The 18739-nt window shown below is 43.6% G+C and overlaps 1 protein-coding gene across 3 annotated transcripts in view; it reads right to left on the bottom strand.

Annotated features, from left to right (window-relative positions):
• The window catches only part of RGSL1 (regulator of G protein signaling like 1), a 66797-nt gene extending 48540 nt beyond the window's left edge, over positions 1 to 18257 (bottom strand). Inside the window, exons 1-7 of one of the 3 annotated variants that reach the window (XM_070590887.1) lie at positions 17995 to 18257; positions 14837 to 14919; positions 11542 to 11616; positions 10185 to 10314; positions 8577 to 8681; positions 7441 to 7602; positions 5150 to 6117 (exon numbers count right to left, since the gene is read on the bottom strand). In XM_070590887.1, the coding sequence (XP_070446988.1) occupies positions 5150 to 6117; positions 7441 to 7602; positions 8577 to 8681; positions 10185 to 10314; positions 11542 to 11616; positions 14837 to 14919; positions 17995 to 18007 (1536 nt within the window). In that variant the 5' untranslated portion in view covers positions 18008 to 18257. Of the gene's footprint in view, positions 1 to 5149; positions 6118 to 7440; positions 7603 to 8576; positions 8682 to 10184; positions 10315 to 11541; positions 11720 to 14836; positions 14920 to 17994 lie in introns of all 3 variants that reach the window. The other 2 variants (XM_070590886.1, XM_070590888.1) reach the window with 2 other exon arrangements.
• Between the last annotated feature and the right edge of the window lie 482 nt (positions 18258 to 18739).

The following is an 18739-nucleotide window of genomic DNA, read 5'->3' as shown; positions in this document are numbered from 1 at the left end:
TTGAGGTTGTGTGGGCCTTATGGTCTCTGTTGGAACTATTCAACTGTGCACTTAGCACATGACAACACATAAACAAATGGGCATAGCTATGTTGCAATAAAACTTTATTTATGGACACTGAAATTTGAATTTCATATAATATCGATGTGTCATGATACATTCTTCTTCTGATATTTTTCTTACCATTAAAAAAATGTAAAACCACAGACATTTCTCCAAAGAAGATATACAGATGGCCAATAGACGCATGAAAAGATGCTCATCATCACTAATCATCAGGGAAATGCAAATCAAAACTACACTAAGATATCGCCTTACACCTGTTAGAATGGCAAAAATATCCAAAACCAAGAGTGACAAATGTTGGAGAGGCTGTGGAGAAAAAGGAACCCTCGTACACTGTTGGTAGGAATGCAAACTGGTGCAGCCACTATGGAGAACAGTATGGAGATTTCTCAAAAAGTTAAAAATAGAAATACCTTACAACCCAGCCATCCCACTATTGGGTATCTATCCTAAGAACCTGAAATCAGCAGTTCCAAAAGTCCCATGCACCCCTATGTTCATCGCAGCATTATTCACAATAGCCAAGACATGGAACCAACCTAAGTGCCCAGCAACTGATGATTGGATAAAGAAGATATGGTATATATGTACAATGGAATACTACTCAGCTATAAAAAAGGACAAAGTCGCCCCATTCATAACAATGTGGACGGACCTTGAGGGTATTATGTTGAGTGAAATAAGCCAGACAGAGAAAGACGAACTCTGTATGACTCCACTCATAGGTGGAAGTTAACATATAGACAAAGAGAACTGATGGGTGGTTACCAGGGGAAAGGGGGGTAGGGGGACGGCACAAAGTGTGAAGTGGTGTACCTACAACATGACTAACAATAATGTACGACTGAAATTTCACAAGGTTGTTGAATATCATAATCCTAATAAAAAAAAACGTAAAACCATTCTTAGTTTTCTGGCCATGCAAATACAGGTGGTAAGCCAGATTTGGCTCCTGGACTGTAGTTTGCTGACCCGGCAATAGACTGAGCAGAAATCCGACATAGGCTCTGCGCTCACAGTAGTGAGAGCTTAGACCTTGGCTGATCGTCTGTACAACAAGAGAAGAGGCTGAGGGAACCTCAAAGTCCTTGTCCTATTCTAAGATTCCATGTGTCTGATAAAGGGTTGGAAGAGGATGGCATTTGTGTACTTATTACTTGCCAGATATCATACACACTGTGTCTTTTTCTGAAGGAGCTATTATGATCCCCATTGTACCAATGTGGAGATAAGGGTTAGAAGGACCCAGCAACCTTCTACCTAAGATCAAATGATTTGAAAGTGGGGAAACTGGAATTCAAATTCCCTGCTGTCTACTCTCTTCACTAAAACTCAATATCCTTTGTGTCTTTCTCTCTAAAAGTTTTTCTCTCTTAAAAAAAAAAAAAACTTTTTAATGTGGTAAAATACATATAACAGGAAATTTACCATTTCAACCATGTTTAAGTATGTAGTTCAGCGACATTAATCATACGCATAATGGTACACAACTATCACTACTGTTTATTCCAAAATCTTTTCATCACCTCGAATGGAAACTCTGTACCAATAACTCCCATTTTACTTCCCTGAGCCCCTGGTAACCTTGAGTCTACTTTCTATTAGATCTTCTCTTTATTCAATTAAAGAATTTTAGTTTAATTTCTTGTCATTCTAGTTGGTCTCTTGCCAGTGTCTGTGGGTCTCTTTACTGCTACCACTTTCTCTCAGTCCTTCCCTCGTTGGTTAGAACCAAGATCAGATTTTTAGGCCGATGCTCTGTCTTCCAGGTTCACACCCTTTTCTCTCTACCTGTTTGCCCTTTATAGTATAGTATCCTCAATATATCTATAAACTTATTAAATTCACAAATATAATTATACAATAAGATTTTGTCCCAATTCTCATTTTCTGTATGAGGACAAAGAGACCTGGGGAAATTTAAAAATTTAGACTTTGAGTTTGTCTAAAACCACATAGCCAAATGGTGACAGAGCCAGGACTTAAAGTAACTGTTTCCTCTACTCCATGTTTCCACGTCAGTGAGTGAGAAGTCAGGAAATAGAGAAATTGGCCGGCATGCTTTCAGCATTCAACAGAAGTTAGTTGGATAACTGGAGGATGGTTGAGCAGATGGATGAAAATCAGAGTTCCTACAGAGTCACTTGTCTCAAACTAGAAACGATAGTCCTGGGCAAGGTCAAAAGAGTGGTCATTTCCAACTGGGATTGATTGGTTCAACAAGTGTCTCTTGAGTATGGATGTCTATCAGCCCTATTGAACACTGAACACTACACTGTCAGGTAGTGTTCTAGATGCTGAGGAGACAGTAGTGACAAAACAGATGAACATCTCTGCCCTCATAGGGAGAAAGAAAATAAACAAAATAAGTTTAAAATATATAACATATATACATATTAGGTATCTATTTAAAATATAATACAAGTATATTGTATGTGTATATAATAGATGTATGTTGTATATACGTATGTATACATGTAGACTGTAAGGATTATACCTGTATTTTGTATACCCCCCCCACACACATAGTATAGGTATGTACTTATATATGGAAAGATAGATGGATGGATCTAGATAATGATAGGAGCTAAGGAGAAAAGTAAAATGGGGATAGAGTTGAAATTTGATAGGAATGGGCAAAGAAGGCCTCACTGAGATGACTTGAGTAAAGACCTGAGGGAGTGGGGACTCAGCCATGCAGGACCTGCATGTTACACACAGCAGGAGCAGCACGGATGAGCTGGCAGTATACCTGGCATGGCCAGAGTGATGAGCACAGGGGCGGAGGAAGATGGAGCCAGAGAGGGGAGGTGGAGGACAGATCATGTCTGCCTTGTTAGTTTTAGCAAGGGCTTTGGATTTTACTGGAGACAGAAAGCCATCTGTTTTTAAAGTCCTCACTGACTTCCTTTTGCTTATTTTCAGTTCAATTACACAACTTATGTTTTGGTGGAATCACTGTGGCAAGTGTGGAAATGAGCCTACTGAGGGCCTAGGGTAGATGCAGAGGCATCAGTCAGCAGGCCATTGTAGTAACCCAGGCAAGACTGGATGAGAATGACTGTGACAGAGGAGGGGAGAAATGCCAATTCTGGATATATATATATATTTTTTTTTCCTGAAATTTTTTTTAATTAAGGTCATGAAAATTAACATCCTTGTGAAATTATTATTAGTCATGTTGTAGGTGCACCACTTCACCCCTAGTGCCCTCCCCCCACCCCTCTTTCCCCTGGCAACCACCGATCAGTTCTCTTTGTCCATATGTTAACTACCACCTATGGGTGGAGTCATACAGAGTTCGTCTTTCTCTGTCTGGCTTATTTCACTCAACACAATACCCTCAAGGTCTATCCATGTTGTTGTGAATGGGACGACTTTGTCCTTTTTTATGGCTGAGTAGTATTCCATTGTATATATATATACCACATCTTCTTTATCCAATCATCAGTTGCTGGGCACTTAGGTTGGTTCCATGACTTGGCTATCGTGAACAATGCTGCGATGAACATAGGGGTGCATGGAACTTTTGGATTCTGGATATATTTTTAAGGTAGAACCAACAGGATTCACCAATAGATTAGACATGAGTGTGAGACAAAGAAGTGAGTCATGGAGGATATCAATATTTTTAATCTGAGAAACTGAAGACCAAGGCCCAGGCAGGGGGCTTTGCTCTGTGGATATCTGCTGATCCATGAAGCACAGCCCTAGCCTAAGCCTCTAGCCCCAAATGCCTCCACAAAGGGCAAGGGGGCCTCTGGGCTTCCACTACTCAAGAATTGTGCAAAGGAGAGCTCTGCCTGTGGATCTACCAGACTGATCTGGTCCTACACTACCCAGATGTGCAAGCCTGGAAAATTATGGTGTATTGGAAATTGTGTTGGACTTAGAACCAAAAACTCCTGGGTTCTGACCCTGGTTCCTCCACCAGCCTGCTGTGTGCCTTTGGGTTAATCCACTTACCCTCTCTGAGTCCATTTGCCACAATTATACAACAGTGGTAACAATAGCACCCTGTCTGCTTCTAGGAGGTGCTAAGAAGCCTGAAGGAGGTAATATGCATGAATATACTTTATAAGGTAGATACATTATAACGCACTAAATAATTTTGCTGTTTATATCCACTTACTCTTCCAGATCTACTCTCTACCCTTCTTTACCCTGTCTGTACCTTGGGAATTTAAGCTGTACGGACCATATCAACCAGCTCCCTTGAGCTCTGGTTGGGTTTCTCCAGTCAGGAGTCCAGGCAGGAGATGGGAAAACAGGAGGTGAGTGAGCTTGGTGTATCTATTCCCCGATCCCTCTTGGCCAGATCACTGTGGACTGGTTATACCTCTCTACTGACCATTACAGCTCCTGCCAATGTTTCACTTCATACAGCTGTTTCTCTCCTGGTTCTGATAACTGCTCCCTTTCCTCAACTCTTTAGGCCTAAGAGTCATAAAAGTGATTCCCCCTTACTTGCTCTGGGGTGTTGCACTATCCTCTATGGTTTCCCTACCCTTATGCCCATTCCTTTGTAAGTAGTCCCTTTTACTGGGATCTCATCTGTTACCCAACTTAACTCTGCCATTTGTTTTCTGCCAAGATCTCGATGATACAATAGTCAAGCTATGGGCCTTACTTCCTGTGAGTTTTCAGGATAGGCCCATGCTTCTATCTAATATTTTAGGGTAAGAGTAAGCCCCTCCCAATTCCCCATTTCCTTTCTGTCCAGTCTAGGAAGGAGAGACCTTGCATTTCAATACACAGTGTTTTGAACGGAGTTCTTAAAACTTCCCTCAATGGAATACTCCAAGGTTCATGGTTTTGGGAGACTCCATATAAGGGGGAATTGAAGAAGAAATAAAAGATGGATATTGACCACTGCCTCAGCTCCATTTTGCTTTGGAGTATTGGCTGGTTCTTGGGAATTTGTATGGTTTCTCCTAAGAGATCAACCAACTCTTCAGTATGTGAAAGGTTATGTGGATAATCATGTCATTAACTTAGCCAGTATAGATGACCAGATAAGATTTTTGGTCAGTCTTGACCTAATCTTACAGATACTAACCCATTTCTATGAGGTGAGACCTACCTTGCAGATCTCCTTCTGGGCTATGGGAATCCAGGGGCTCACATCTCCAGAAGGGAGGAGCTCCTTCAGGCCATCAATGATTTTGGATTTGAGTGGTAGGCATGGGCTAATCTGCTTATTCAGGTGGAGCTCACAGATTCGGTTGCCCAGCGTGTGCCGAAAGACAGCATTCCCAGTCTTCCTGTTACTCATCAGGACATTGAGGAAATGGTGCAGGTCCTGCCAGAGGTCCAGGAGTTGGGTCTCCACTTTCAAATTCAACTTCTTCAGGTGGTCCCGGAAGGGACTCCCTGCACAGGCATCAGCTCGCAAGGCCCAGTGGGTATACCCCAAGGGGAGGCTTTGCTTGATGGCCTTCTTGATTATCATCTGGGGAGAGTGACTGATGATGGGGGTGACAGTCCTCAGGTGGGCAGAGAACTTCGTTTCAAAGAGGCCCTCCATGTGGAGTTGGCTCTTGGCTTTATTCTTCGCGTTGGACTTCCTGGCACAGAAAATATCCTTTTCCAGGGAACTGATTATTCTCTCCTTTGAAGAGGTCACTTCCAGGGAAGGCATTTGTATAACCACCTTCTCCTGGGGACACATCTCTTGGGGGAACATAGTGTTAGTGTCGGGCTTGGTATCCATTTCCAGAGACCAACAGCCATGGTCTATCAACTGCCACATCTTCCTCTTGGTTTTCCTGCTTGAGTACCGCTTCTGGGGCTGATGGTGCTTCTTGATGCTCATGTTCAGAGGGAGCCCTCCTCCGTGGGTATAGCAAATACTGCACTGGCGAGTCTCATATTCCTGCATCAGACCTTGGCATGATTCTTCCTTGGCCATGATCGTCTTGGCGTGGGTGTAAAAGTTGGGGAGCCAATAGCTCTGGAGTTTAAACAGAGCCACTTTCTGCATGTGGCTCAGGATCTCCCTTCTGGTGGTTGACTGGTTGGGATGCCAGATGGAGAGGTTCAGGAGGGACTCTGGAAAGAATACAGAGAGATGAAGGATAAAAATGATGTGGTAATGGTGCTGATGCTGATGTTGGAGAGATCTGAATTTTTCCAAATGTTGTGTAAAGCATTTCATTTGTTTCTCATACAATCCTGGGGTGTGGACAGGTCGAACAGGGAGCCCACATTTTTAGAGTTTGCTCAGTGCACAGTGGCCCCTTTCTCTGATTACCTTCCTTCTTCCCAATAGAAATAAACATTTTTATGGGATTCTTTGAGTTATTTTCTAGACTGTTGAATGTTATTGTAAAGAAAAGCAAAAGGCACAAGAAAACATGCTTAAGTACAGGAGACATGTACCTCTGAATGGAATTTCTTAGGGCCAGATCTAACTGGAGGAAGGCATTTGGACTAAATAATTTGAAGGAATCTTTACCAGCCCTGACTTTAATGTTGTAAATTCTCAATTATCTATATGAATAGAGAGGAATGTGATTAATCCCAAACAGCAAATTTTTGGAACCACATTTTATTTGGGTTAGGAATGCCTCCTCACTTATAAACAAACAAACAAATAAATAAACAAATAAATTTGGATGCATCTGATGTTCTAGAGGAGGTATTGACAAGTTTTTTCTGTAAAGTGTCAGAAAGTAAATATTTTAGGCTTTGTGAGTCATACACAGTCTCTGTTACACAGTCCTCTTTTTTTTTTTTGTGAGGAAGATTGACTCTGAGGTAACATCTGTGGCCAATCTTCCTCCTTTTTTCCTTGAGGAAGACTGTCACTGAGCTAACATCTGTGCCAATCTTCCTCTATTTTATGTGGGACACCACCACAGCGTGGCTTAACAAGTGGTGCTAGGTCCGGACCTGGGATCCAAACCTATAAACCCTGGGCCACCAAAGTGGAGCATGCAAACTTAACCACTATACCACTGAGCTGGCTCCTTCTTCTTCTTTAACTCTTTAAAAACATAACAACATTCTTAGCTCATAGGCGACCTGTATTGCATTTGGCCTGCAGGCTGTCATTTGTTCTAGAGAATTCCAATTTAAAAAATGACAAGCAATGAAGTCTCAGAAGATGCAAGAGGTGTTCAATTACCCTGTCCCAATTCCTCTTTACTCCTTCCAGCCAACCTTAATCCGCAAGTAAGGAAGAGGAGAATACCAGCCTAAAGACAACTGGTCTCTCTCATCCCTTCCCTGTAAAGGGTTAGGGTTCCCTCTGGCATCCCTGATACAGAGAAGATGGAGAGGGTGGCAGTCTGAGGATCATCAGACACTGGCTTGATTTTTTTCGTTACATCTCCCAGGGATTTCACTTCAGACATGCTTTATGATTCTTACTGATGTTCATGTTGCAGAGAGTCAGCACCCTTGAGCCCTCCTGCAGATGGGTGGCCTTCAGCACATGGAGGAGGGACAAGTAGTGGTCTCTCACTTCCAGGTCCATCTCATCTATGCTCAGGATCTTCTCAGCAAGGATCCAGAAATCCACCAGCTCTTCACCTACAGATCAGATAGGGTAGGCACAGAGCTGCACCCCAATCTCGCCCCTTCAGTGGTTGCATCTGGGTGTAGCAGCTCATACCTCCCCCCCACCAGCCTTCTTTACTGCCTCAAACATCACCATTAGTCACCCCTCTTGGTTAAGGCATCGTCTCCTAATGTGGGGGTGGATGGGAGGCACGGGGAGAAGAGACTTAATGGATAGGGATCTTTTGTGACTTTTTTGTTGTTAGAAAAACTGTCGCTTTAGGTAAAACTGCAAGACTCTGAGGATAGGTCGTGAGACATTTGAGTTTTATCCAAAAAATAAAGATCAGAGGAAAAAGAACATTTCCTAGATCATGGATCTAGAAGAGCCTACAGAAGGACGTGGAGCCAAAAGGTGCCAAAGACGACATTCCTTGTTTTATAACTTCGCCAGAGCTGAAGTCTGGGTGACAAACCGAAGGATAGTCTGTCTAGTTCTTCCCCACCTGCTCCCTGGAGATGCAGGATTTCACCCTTAAACTAGGGTTTGTCCCCAGGTGAAACTTAACATTGCTGAATTGGTGTGTCAGCCAGTGCTGGCTGCCAGCCTCTCAGCACTATCAACTACTGGACCCGATAGAACAGGAAGCGGTGCTTGCCAACACTTCTGCCACAGGGATTTATTTGTTTACTTGTTGCTTGTCTGTCTCCCCATTGTCATGGCAGCCTTAAGAAGCGGGGACTTATGGCTCTTGTTCATCTTCGTATCCCCACCTACTAGCACAGTGGCTGCCGTACAGTGGTGCTCCATAAACATTTTTAAATGAATGAATGAATGAATGAAAGGAACTCTGATTGCTTTTTCCCTAACCTGCACTATGGACCCCAGTTTTCAAAGACTTTTACCCTATACATTATAAAACATTTTTTACAGTCACCGTAGACACATATAACTCTCAAGCTGTTAAGAACTTGCAAACGCCCCAGAAACAACTGTAAGAACCCACCGGCACTGCCCTTGAGGTAGGTGTAGAAGCGCCACATCCCTCTGACCCCGCCAATGCATTTCTGGAGTAGCCATTGGTCTGCCTTTTGCCATCTCATCATCTTGGCTGCCAGGAAAAGTTCATGGTGAGAGAGAGAGAATGAGCTCTTCCCCAGCCCCTCTCTCAGCCTTGCACAGAACCAGACCCCACGCGCTCAGTATGAGTGAAGAAAAATGGTGGCCAGTGAAATGAGTTGGGTCCTGATTATGTGGTGCTTTTGAAGCAAGGCACCAGAACCTCTAGTGACATGCAAGGGACCCACAAGCACACCTACAGTGCACAGATCAAAAACACCCCTCAACCAAGGCCCCTCACCTTATACGGTCCCCAACTGACAGTGATTTTGCCAGTCCAATTTTCCCAGTACGTATATTGAAGGAGGGAGATGAGTATAGTGGGTGATTTCTTACAACATTTTACTCCTGAATCTTAACTTTCCCTGGGGTGGAAAATAGTTTCCTTTGGCCAGTTGAACAAAGAGTCAAGTTACCAATTAAACTCTAAATGGAAATTTTATTCAATCATCCTTTCAGCAAATAATTATTACATGCCTACTAAGTGCCAAGTACTGGTTTAGGTGTTTGCGATACATCAGCAAACAGAAGAAAAATCCCTGCCCTCAAGGAGCTTATATTCTAGTGAAGGACATAGAAAATCAGCAATGAGCACAATAAGTACATTATCTAGGAAGGTTAAAGTCTATAAGCACTGCAGGAAAAAATGAAAAAAGTTGAGCAAGATAAAGGGTGTTGGGAGTGCTGGGGGTGGGCTGGATGAGTGGGCATTATGGTCATCAAGGTAGCCTTCATTGAGGAGGTGAGATTTGCACGGAGATTTGAGGAAGTGAGAGAAGGAGCCATGTGGATATCTGAAGGAAGAGCATTCCAGGCCGAGTGAACAGCCAGTGCAAAGCCCTGAAGTAGGAATGAGTCCAGCACGTTTGAAGAACTGCAAGGATGCCAATGTGTCTGGAATGGTGTCGGGGGGAGGGATGGGTAGGAGGAGACGACGGCAGAAAGGAAATGGAGCCAGATCTCTAGGACGTTGAAGGCCATTGTAGGGGCGTTGGGTTTCACACTGAGACAGGAACCATTCATGGTGGTGGGGAGGGCACCGGCGGTGAGCAAAGGAATGACATAATCTGAATTAAGTTTTAAAAGTCTCACTTTGGCTGCTATAAGCAGGAAAACAAAAGCAGAAACAAGGAGACTAATTAAGAGATGATTTCAGCAGCCAGGTGAGAAATGATGGTGGCTTAGACAGGTGGTAGCAATGAAAGGTGATGAGATATGTTTGCTTCTGGATATATTTTAGGTAATTTGGCCATGTTGGGTGACCACCATTAACTCTCTCGTTTCCGGCTGCAGTGAGACAAATAGCCCAGCGTATCCGACTCCTCCTTATTGCTCTGGGTACCAATTTTTCAGCCTAAGATTTCACCTACTGACGCAACATGGGCTGAGACAAAGACAACCAGTATTTGTACCTTACTGTAGGACTGATAGGCACAGGATCGTTATGTAGCCCGGCTTCCCATATTTCTCCACACAGCCCACTCCCCATGCTTACCTCCTTCTGGGGAGTTAATAAAACTGATGAGCTCCTGACAGAGAATGTAATGGAAACACAAGTTGGTTTTACAGAAGAAAGGTAACCGATATTTTTCCAACCAGGTCAATAATCCTTTGTACTTTGCAATCTAGAGTCCAAACAAAATAGGAACAGAAAAGAGAAATGGAACTGAACTGCTAAGAAATGCAGCTTAGCAAGGGGCAATAATCTCACACCTACGGTATCTGGCTCAGAGGAGAGATGTGTCGATTAAAAACAGTATCTAAGGGGAGGGGGGACTCAGGCTAAGGCTGCCAGAGGAGTAAATGGATTGGTAGGAAAGAAAAGCCTTGGTCTCCCACCAAAAAATCTTCCTTATTCCTGGGTGAAGTTGTCTAAGAAAAGATCTAGCCTTGCTTGATAGAAGGTAAGCAGAAGAGATTTTGGTCTGTGGTGTTGAGTCATAACTCTATTCAACTTACTTCTTTGTAAGCACATATAATTTCTCACAAGCTCCCAACTCATATTAACTGTATAACATGTACAAAAACACACACAGACTCAGACATAACATCATTTAGAGTACGGGATGGATTCCCCGAGAGACTGAGCCAACAGAGAAGGAAGAAAAAAATAAAAATGTTAAGTTTCAGGGTTCTCCTAGGAAAACCAAATATAAGAATCAGAGTGGAGTGGCTTGCTCAGCTCTGCAGAACCAGAGAAAAACAAACTCTTGTTAGCAGGGCTTACGGTGACCTTTCTGATCCCGCATACCACTGGTAGGGCATGTGGAAGCCACTGGTAAGTCTAAGGTCTACATAGTGGAAAAGGAGGACAGGGAGGGGGAAAAGAAGAGAAAGACAATCAACAAGGAAAAAAGATAGAGAAAGACAAGCCTCTGGAGGAGAAGGGTGGGGTAGTCATTAGGAACCAGAAAGTGGCAACTTCTCTTGCGCTACAGCTTGTAATCAAATAATCACTGTGTGGCCCAGGCACTGACACTTCCTATCCCACACCTGTGGCAGCCATTGCCAATCAATTCCAGACTCTTTCTTGCTCAGGTGTGGCCTCAGAGTTCTTAACACAGTGCTCCAAGCGTCTACTACCCAAGGATCACAGAAGATATGAGAGATGAATCCCATTTGCTACCCATGGACTAGATAAGGGAAAGAATTCAGCAGCAATTGCTTGCCCAAGTGGAAAAAATGCAAAAAGGAGAAATGTCTCCCCGCTTGATGTTGTTTCTCTACTCACCTGCTTTGTAGTTTCTTCCATAGTCACCTTTTGGGCCTCCTCTTCCTCTCCAATCCACACTTCAAATTTAGCCCCCCCTTCCCTCACCCCAAACGCTCTGCCCTTCAAGAACCTTACTCACCAAGTCATAAGGTATTTCAGGCCACAAACTCCACTGCGAATTTTCAACAGTATAAAATGGTGTCTGACCAAAGACCTGCAAAAGAAAGCTAGGAAAAAGCCAAAGGAGCAGAGCTTCTTTTCGTGAACACGTCACGGGCCATCTGCAGCCACAAGGGAAGAGAGCTTCCACCGCTTTCCTATTTTAAGGGACATTAATTCTTAAATTTATTCCACTCAGTCAACTTGCCTTGCACAAAAACATCCAAAATAGACTAAATTGCAAGATTTGTTTATATTTTGGCTCCACCCTGCCCCAACCTGGGAGTTATCTTGCCTGTGTACTGAAGCCAGAGCCCACGATATGCAAAGGTATGTACTTTGTGTATTGCATTGTTCATTTCTCCATGGACTTAGAGAGCAAGCAAAGGCTTGAAGCCTTTTCATCAAGAGAAACAGCTCTGGATTTGCCTAAACTCTTGAACTGGAGAAAGTAGAGAGGACTGAGGATGTGAGCATTAGGGGTACAAATTCCTCATGGGGGCAGTAAAAGTGTCCAAAATGGATAGATAATTCTCGGCTCCTGTTCTCTTTTGTCATGGAGAAGGGACTGTTACCTAGGCAACCAGCTTTGAGACTGATGGGAAAGGGTTTCTATGTTTATAGGTTTCTAAGCTTGGCAGTCTCACTAGAGGCACCAAATGTCTCAAAGTGTCCCCAAAGTGTTTGCGACAAACTAGAGGGGCTGAAACCCCAACTCCTGGCTGAGCTGTCAGCACAGCACGTCAGTCTGACCATCTCCCAAGACTAGCAACCCCAAACTTTTGTCAGTCTGTGGCTCCCTCCTTCTCTCTCTCCCCTTTGGCCTTGACTGTGAGGGATCAAAGGAAGGGGATGGTGCTGCCTGCACTTTACAAATGCCAGTCTAGAAAGGGCACTCGGTCCTTAGTGACCGCTCCCTGCTCTGCACTCAATGTTTGACATGACACACCCTGCCTGGGGTGTGGAAATACCTTTATGGCATGTGCAGTGGGACTGTGAAGTCATGAGATTATGTGGGAGGAGTGCGTGGAAGCAGTTTCACCACTGACATTTGCCCCATAGAGGGCACGAGGCTGATGTGGAAAACACGCAAGGCCTGGAGCTGGGAGACCGGGTCAGCTCCCAGAACTGTCCCAGATTTGCCACGTGATCTCAGGCAAGTCATTTAACTTCTGAGATCCATCTGTAAGAAGGGAACGATGTCAACCTCACAGGGTGATCGTGGAAATTAAATGGTAGAAATTTGTAAATTGACAGCAGTATTCAACATGAACTACCACTGTCTCTCTACAGAGACCACAGCTACCTAGGACTGGTAGGCCTTTCTTAATGGCCAGGACTTTCTTAAATGCTTGGCTGGGATTCCACATCACTCTCTCCATTTCTAGAAAATTATTGTGGGCTGTTGATGAACAGACTAACTAACATGCCTTACAATTACTTCTGAAACCTTTCATTAAGGCAGTGGCAGAGGCAATAGCATGAGTGAGGACCACGCAAAAGACCTTCTGTCAGAGGCCTCCTCGTCCTTCCTTTGACCACGTCCCTGGAGTCACCATCCGCCCAGGCACCCAAGGCACTCCTCCCTTCTTGTTACCACATATCCCAGATGTTCAGTGACAAGGTCCTGCGTTTTGCTTTGTAAAAACGCTCTCCCGTTTCTCCCATCCTCTTCATCCTTTTGCCTTTAGACTCTCATCACCTCCCACCTAGACTATTGAAACAATCACCTAACTGGTCTCCTGCCTCCACCAGGTCCCCTGACAGCGCAACCTATGGCCGGACTTCTGCAGAAATCATTTCCTCAAATGAAAGTCTGGTCATGTTACTCCTTTACCTAAAACCCTTCAACGGTTCTCTGTCACCTTCAGAATGACGTCCAAACTCCCAAGCACGGCCTGCCTGCTCTCAGCAACCTGGCTTAGCCTGGCTGTGCAGCCTTATCTCTTGCTATGTCTGCCTCTCACAACTTTTTCTTCAACCTTTCTGGATTACTTAGAGTTTCCCCCAAAGTGCCATAGGATTGTACTTCTTGGTACATTTACTTACTCTGTTCTGTCTCTCTGTAAGGCCCTTGCTTTATTGCTACTCAACCCCCAGGATTTTCTCCTTGCCTCCCCATCTTCTTCCCCAACCAAATGTCAAATACCTAGTCTTTTTTCAAGACTTGTGTCCCCTCTTTCAAGGCTTATGTCACCTCTTCACTGAAGCATTTCCCAACTCTTCCAGGTAGGAGCATAGGAGTGGCCTCTCCCTCCAAGGCGCTTGAACACCGCTGCCTCCAAGACACTTCTGTCATGTCACCCACAACCCTCTTTGCACTCACCTTAAATGTCAGTCTCTCACATTAGACTGGGAATTCCTTGAGGAGAGGGATGATATCATTGATATCCAAGGCCCCAGATTAATCCCAGTGGCTGGCACAAAGTGACCACCCCCATGTAAGTGTGGGTGGGGTAATATAGAGTGTTTTCCCAGTTGTATGAAATTTCGCCTTTCAACAGGTGGCATTCCATGGAAAAAGGTTCACTGAGATGAGCCACCATTAATAAGGCACCCGTGTCAGATGTAACCAAAGATTTAAACCAAAACAGATGTGGGAGTAGTGTAGGTTTGATTTAAGAATATTTTGATGTTTGAGGTTTGTTTTAGTTGCATAGATTGAGAAAATATATAGGTTTGGTTCTGGTTAACAACTCAACAATTGTTATGTGCTAAACACTTGGTGAGGGGAGTAGAGCAGAATGGATAATCAGTGGTCCTTGTCCTGCAGGAATTCACAATCTCACAATCCAGTGGGGGAGACACACACAAATAAACCAAAAGATTTGCAACATGCTCAGGAGCACAAAGGCGGGGAGAAATAAGTTTTGATTGGAAGGACCTAGGAATTCCTTAAGGAGAGCAGGATTTAGGCAGAGATTTGAAAAATGGTTGAGACTTTGGTTGGTGAAACTATGGAAACTAAGAACACAGCCAAGGAGAGGCGCCACGGTGGGAGAACGCCAGGTGTACTCAGTGAGGGCAGAGGCTGTGATGGGAAATAACCGTAGATAGGCAAAGGCCTTCCAGAAGCTGGGGGTTGGGGATTTATTATATCAATAATAGGAAGCTCCTAGAGATTTTAGAGATAGTTCTGGTTCATATTTATTTGCTCAACTTGAGATAGTTTTGATTTGGTAAGAAGTTGAAAGAAAAAAAATGGTACTCAGCTCAGTTACATTCATTATTCAGCTGTTGATGAAACATTTGGGTTTAAGTCTGAGAATACTTACCGGGAGAGAAAGAAATGTGTTGAAAAAATCAGCAAAGATTTCATCCTCTAGCAGAATTATAAGATTCGTAGAACCAATTATCTCTGTATGGGGAGGAAAAAACCCTCATGAACCAGGATTGCATTCAGGATGAGAAAAAAAAGCAATTGAGTGAATCGTTTCACATGGCCAAATCTCAAATGATGACAGCCTTTAAGGTTGTTTAATTCAATTTCTCCCCTTCTCCAGGACTCTCCTCTGCAGGATCTCTCCGCTTAAACACTCCTAGCTATGGGGAGCTCACTAACTAACAGGGCTGCCATGAAATGGTTAGAAAGACTTTTCCTACTGTGGACTGTCTTCTTTTATTTCCTCCCAATTGTAGAAATTTCTGCCCTCTGAAAGCTGATGGAATTCACCTAAGTCCTCTTAACTGGGACAATGCTCCCAATTTTTATGAAGACATCACAACCTTCTGCTTACCTCCAACCCCTCTGACTAGTCAGTAAGCAATTTTTCAAACAATCTTTGCACGGCCTCCTTTCCTTCTGGTCCTTTCCCATTGGTGGACTGGTACCCACAACTCAAACACTCCACATGCTTCCTAGGGAAGGGCATGTGACAACTATTGTCCATATCCTATGTTATATTAGTGTGGCTGGAAATGGGGTTAGCTTCGGGGGCTTTCATGGGACACTTTTAACTCCACCATCCTTTATTTATGCAGCCACTTTTCAGAAACCAAGGGCAGGAATTTACATTTACCCCAGTCAAATTTCACCCTATTGGTTTGCGCCCAACAGTTTTAAAATTATTGATTTGGTCATGCAACGTACTTATTATCCCTCTCAGGCTTGAACATTGTGCTGCCCAAGTTAATCTGAGGAGATAAATGTTGAATGTCACAAAGCCAAACATGGAGACCACAGGTGGACTAGGTGGCCCCTCTAAGTTTACTCTAATTCACTGTCGATGCTCTTTAGAGGACAATGTTCAACCAGTTAATAATAAGCTAATTGTTTTATCAATGGCCCAACATTTTTCCATCCTACCCAAAGCTTACAATGAAAGACGTAAAATGAGCAACCTAAATATCATACACGAGTCCATTCTCTCAGTCTAATTAAAGGTCTGGTGAGAATAGTACATGCCACTCGCAATCGCTAGAGTGCAGTTATGATCATAGGAGAAAACTAAACAACGCCCTCCATCACTTTTTCTGATGATACTTGGTGGTTATTGTTTTCGTGTAACAGAAATAGAAATAGAATCCCAGATAATCAAACACTATCGTAACAGAGCTGACGTCATTCTTGCCCTCTCTTCTACAGATATCTTTGTTTTTGCTATCTAGTGTTGTAAATTTTTATGTTTTCTTTCTGTCTCCCTCCTCAGCCCTCTGCTCTTCTTTTTATGAGCATTCCCTGATTTATTTAATCCATTCCACATGGATGATTCCAAAGTCTATGTTTTCAGTCCAGACTTCTTTCCTTGGCTCCAGTTCTAAATGTGCATTGAGTTTTGGGACATCTCTATGTGGACATCCACCAGCATTTTCATCTCAACATTTTCAAAGCTGAGCTGATTCTTTTGCTTCCCAACCTGCTACTTTCCCTGTATTCCCAGGTCAGTTACTGGGAACGCCACTTAGCCAATTGTCTAAAGCAGAAACTTGAAAATCATCTTTGATTCCCCTCTCGCTCTCTGTTTCTCTGTCTCTCTCTCGCTACTCCCAGTGGAGGACCATGCTATGTCTTTTCCTTTTCTACATATCTGTGGAATCTGTCCTCTCCTCTCCATCCATAAAGTCACTCTTTTCTTTCAGGCCCCTATCATCTCTCCCTAGACTACTGCATCGATTTCTTAAAATGGTCTAGCTCCAGTCTCTTTCCATTCCAAACACTCTCAACACACAGCCACCATAATCTGCTGATGCCATTATTGTTAAAACCCTTCAAAGACTCCTCAGTGTCCTACCAGGTAAAGTCCAAACTCAGTATCTGAGGCTTCCCTCGATCTGGCTTTTGGGTTCCCTCCCAGCCTTATCTCCTGCCACTCTCCATCAGGCTGCCTCCTGTTTGCCAGCCAAGACATTGCTCTTTCCTGCACATGCTATGCACTCTCACTCCCAACCTCCATGTCTGTGTTCCCATATTCCCATCACCTGAAATGTCCTCTCAATCCCAGTCTGCTTCACAAATTACTAGTCATCCATCAAAAACTGATTTACATATCATCTTCTTGGTGAACCAAGAATGGTAGAATCTACTACAGTGGTAAAATGGATCACTAGCCCCTGCACGTCGTGTATATCTTCCGTCATTACGATTAACAAGTCACTGTTTTCATCCCTTGATCGCTCTGTCTTCCTCACCAGACTGAGCTCTATGTCTTTTCACCTTTCTTCCTCTAGGCACTAAAAGTGTTTGCACCGTGTTTAAGTTCTAAAAACGTTGAATGGGTTGTTCTTTCGAGAGAAGATCTTCCATCTTTTGGGCTTTTGTTTGTTTCCTTGCTTGTCATTCACAGAGCCTGGCATGGATTTGTTGAATAAGATTATTGAGATGATCCGACTGTAGGAAAGTGGACTTTGGCAGAAGTTTCCCACTCGGTTGTTTTCCATGGATACACACACTGCTGGTGACAGGGTGCTTGACTATGACAGGGCTTGGCATTAACAACACAGTCTTTATGGGGTATAGGAACAAGGCTCCCCACATCCTCCCCTTCCCATCCTATTTCTTCATTCTTGTTTTTCCATTCTCACCTGTTCTGCCTTCAAACTTCGTAATAATCTGGGAAGGCTTTCAACACTAATTCAACACAATAATAAAATTGACTTTGGAACAAAAGAAATCATTGGATAATCCCAAACTTCATGCTAGTCTTCTCCCTGGAGGAGGTATGGCACGTGACGGCCCCATCTACATTTTACTTCCTTCCTCTTAGTTCCCTTAGTTGTCTTATGAGTGGGGCCCTGTCATTTCCTGAAAGATCTGTGGCATAAGGTGGAGGGTGGGGGAGAAAAAGAAGTGACAAGGAAATCAAAGGGCATGAACAACATAAAAGCTGAGTGTGTTGTCCCCGAATGACTCAGATCTGCCATGGATTGGGAAGGTGAGTGGTCTGCCTTATTTGAGAGGCTCAGAGCCTCAGACGCACCCCTCTCAGAGACTCACCAGCGTTGCTCATGTTGCCATGCTCTTCTTGCCACCGTGATTGATTAGGAGAATCAGCTCGCAGTCAACAGAACTCTGCCCCCTGTGAACACACAGTGATACCTCCTCTAAGAGGTTCCAGATTCCATCGGGAAGCGGCCTAAATCTGTAGTGTAGACCTCAACCTGAGGATAAGTCTTTATCATCTGATCTCCTGGATCCCCTTGAATTACCAGACTCTTCCAATACTTAAGGCCTTTAGGCTGTACTGTTTTCTGTGCACTGACAGATTCTTTATAATCGACCAATTAAAGATCCTGAGTTTAAGTTCTGTCTCTTTAACTTGACTTTATGCTTCAGGGGAGCAGGGATCGGGGATCATTTATTTCTAATGCATCTTTTGGATCTAATATTCTTCCAGAAATTTAATAGGCACTCAATGAATGTTTAATGACTTGACTTGTCCCTCCGATAAGGTGGAAAATTCAACCTAATATCCATGATTTGTTTTCTACCCCTTCTCCTCCTTCTCAGATAATTTCCTCTGGTTGGCTGTGGGTTACTTCATTATCCATTGGGTTTGAAAAGGAATAGAATAAATATTAGCTGAATGCCTTCCATGAAGAAGAAGCTAGACTAAGTATTTATACTTTATTCTCATTCAGTTCTCAGCCTTGCAAAACAGAGATTATTATCACCCCCTTTTCATTGAAAGATAGTAAGTACAACACTGAGATTTAACTCTGCCTATTTCATTCAAGAGCCA

The sequence above is a fragment of the Equus przewalskii genome, chromosome 23 (assembly GCF_037783145.1).
Source record: "Equus przewalskii isolate Varuska chromosome 23, EquPr2, whole genome shotgun sequence".
Taxonomy (NCBI): domain Eukaryota; kingdom Metazoa; phylum Chordata; class Mammalia; order Perissodactyla; family Equidae; genus Equus; species Equus przewalskii.
The sequence above is the reverse complement of the archived record's forward strand: the minus strand, read 5'-3'. Positions and strand labels throughout refer to the sequence as shown.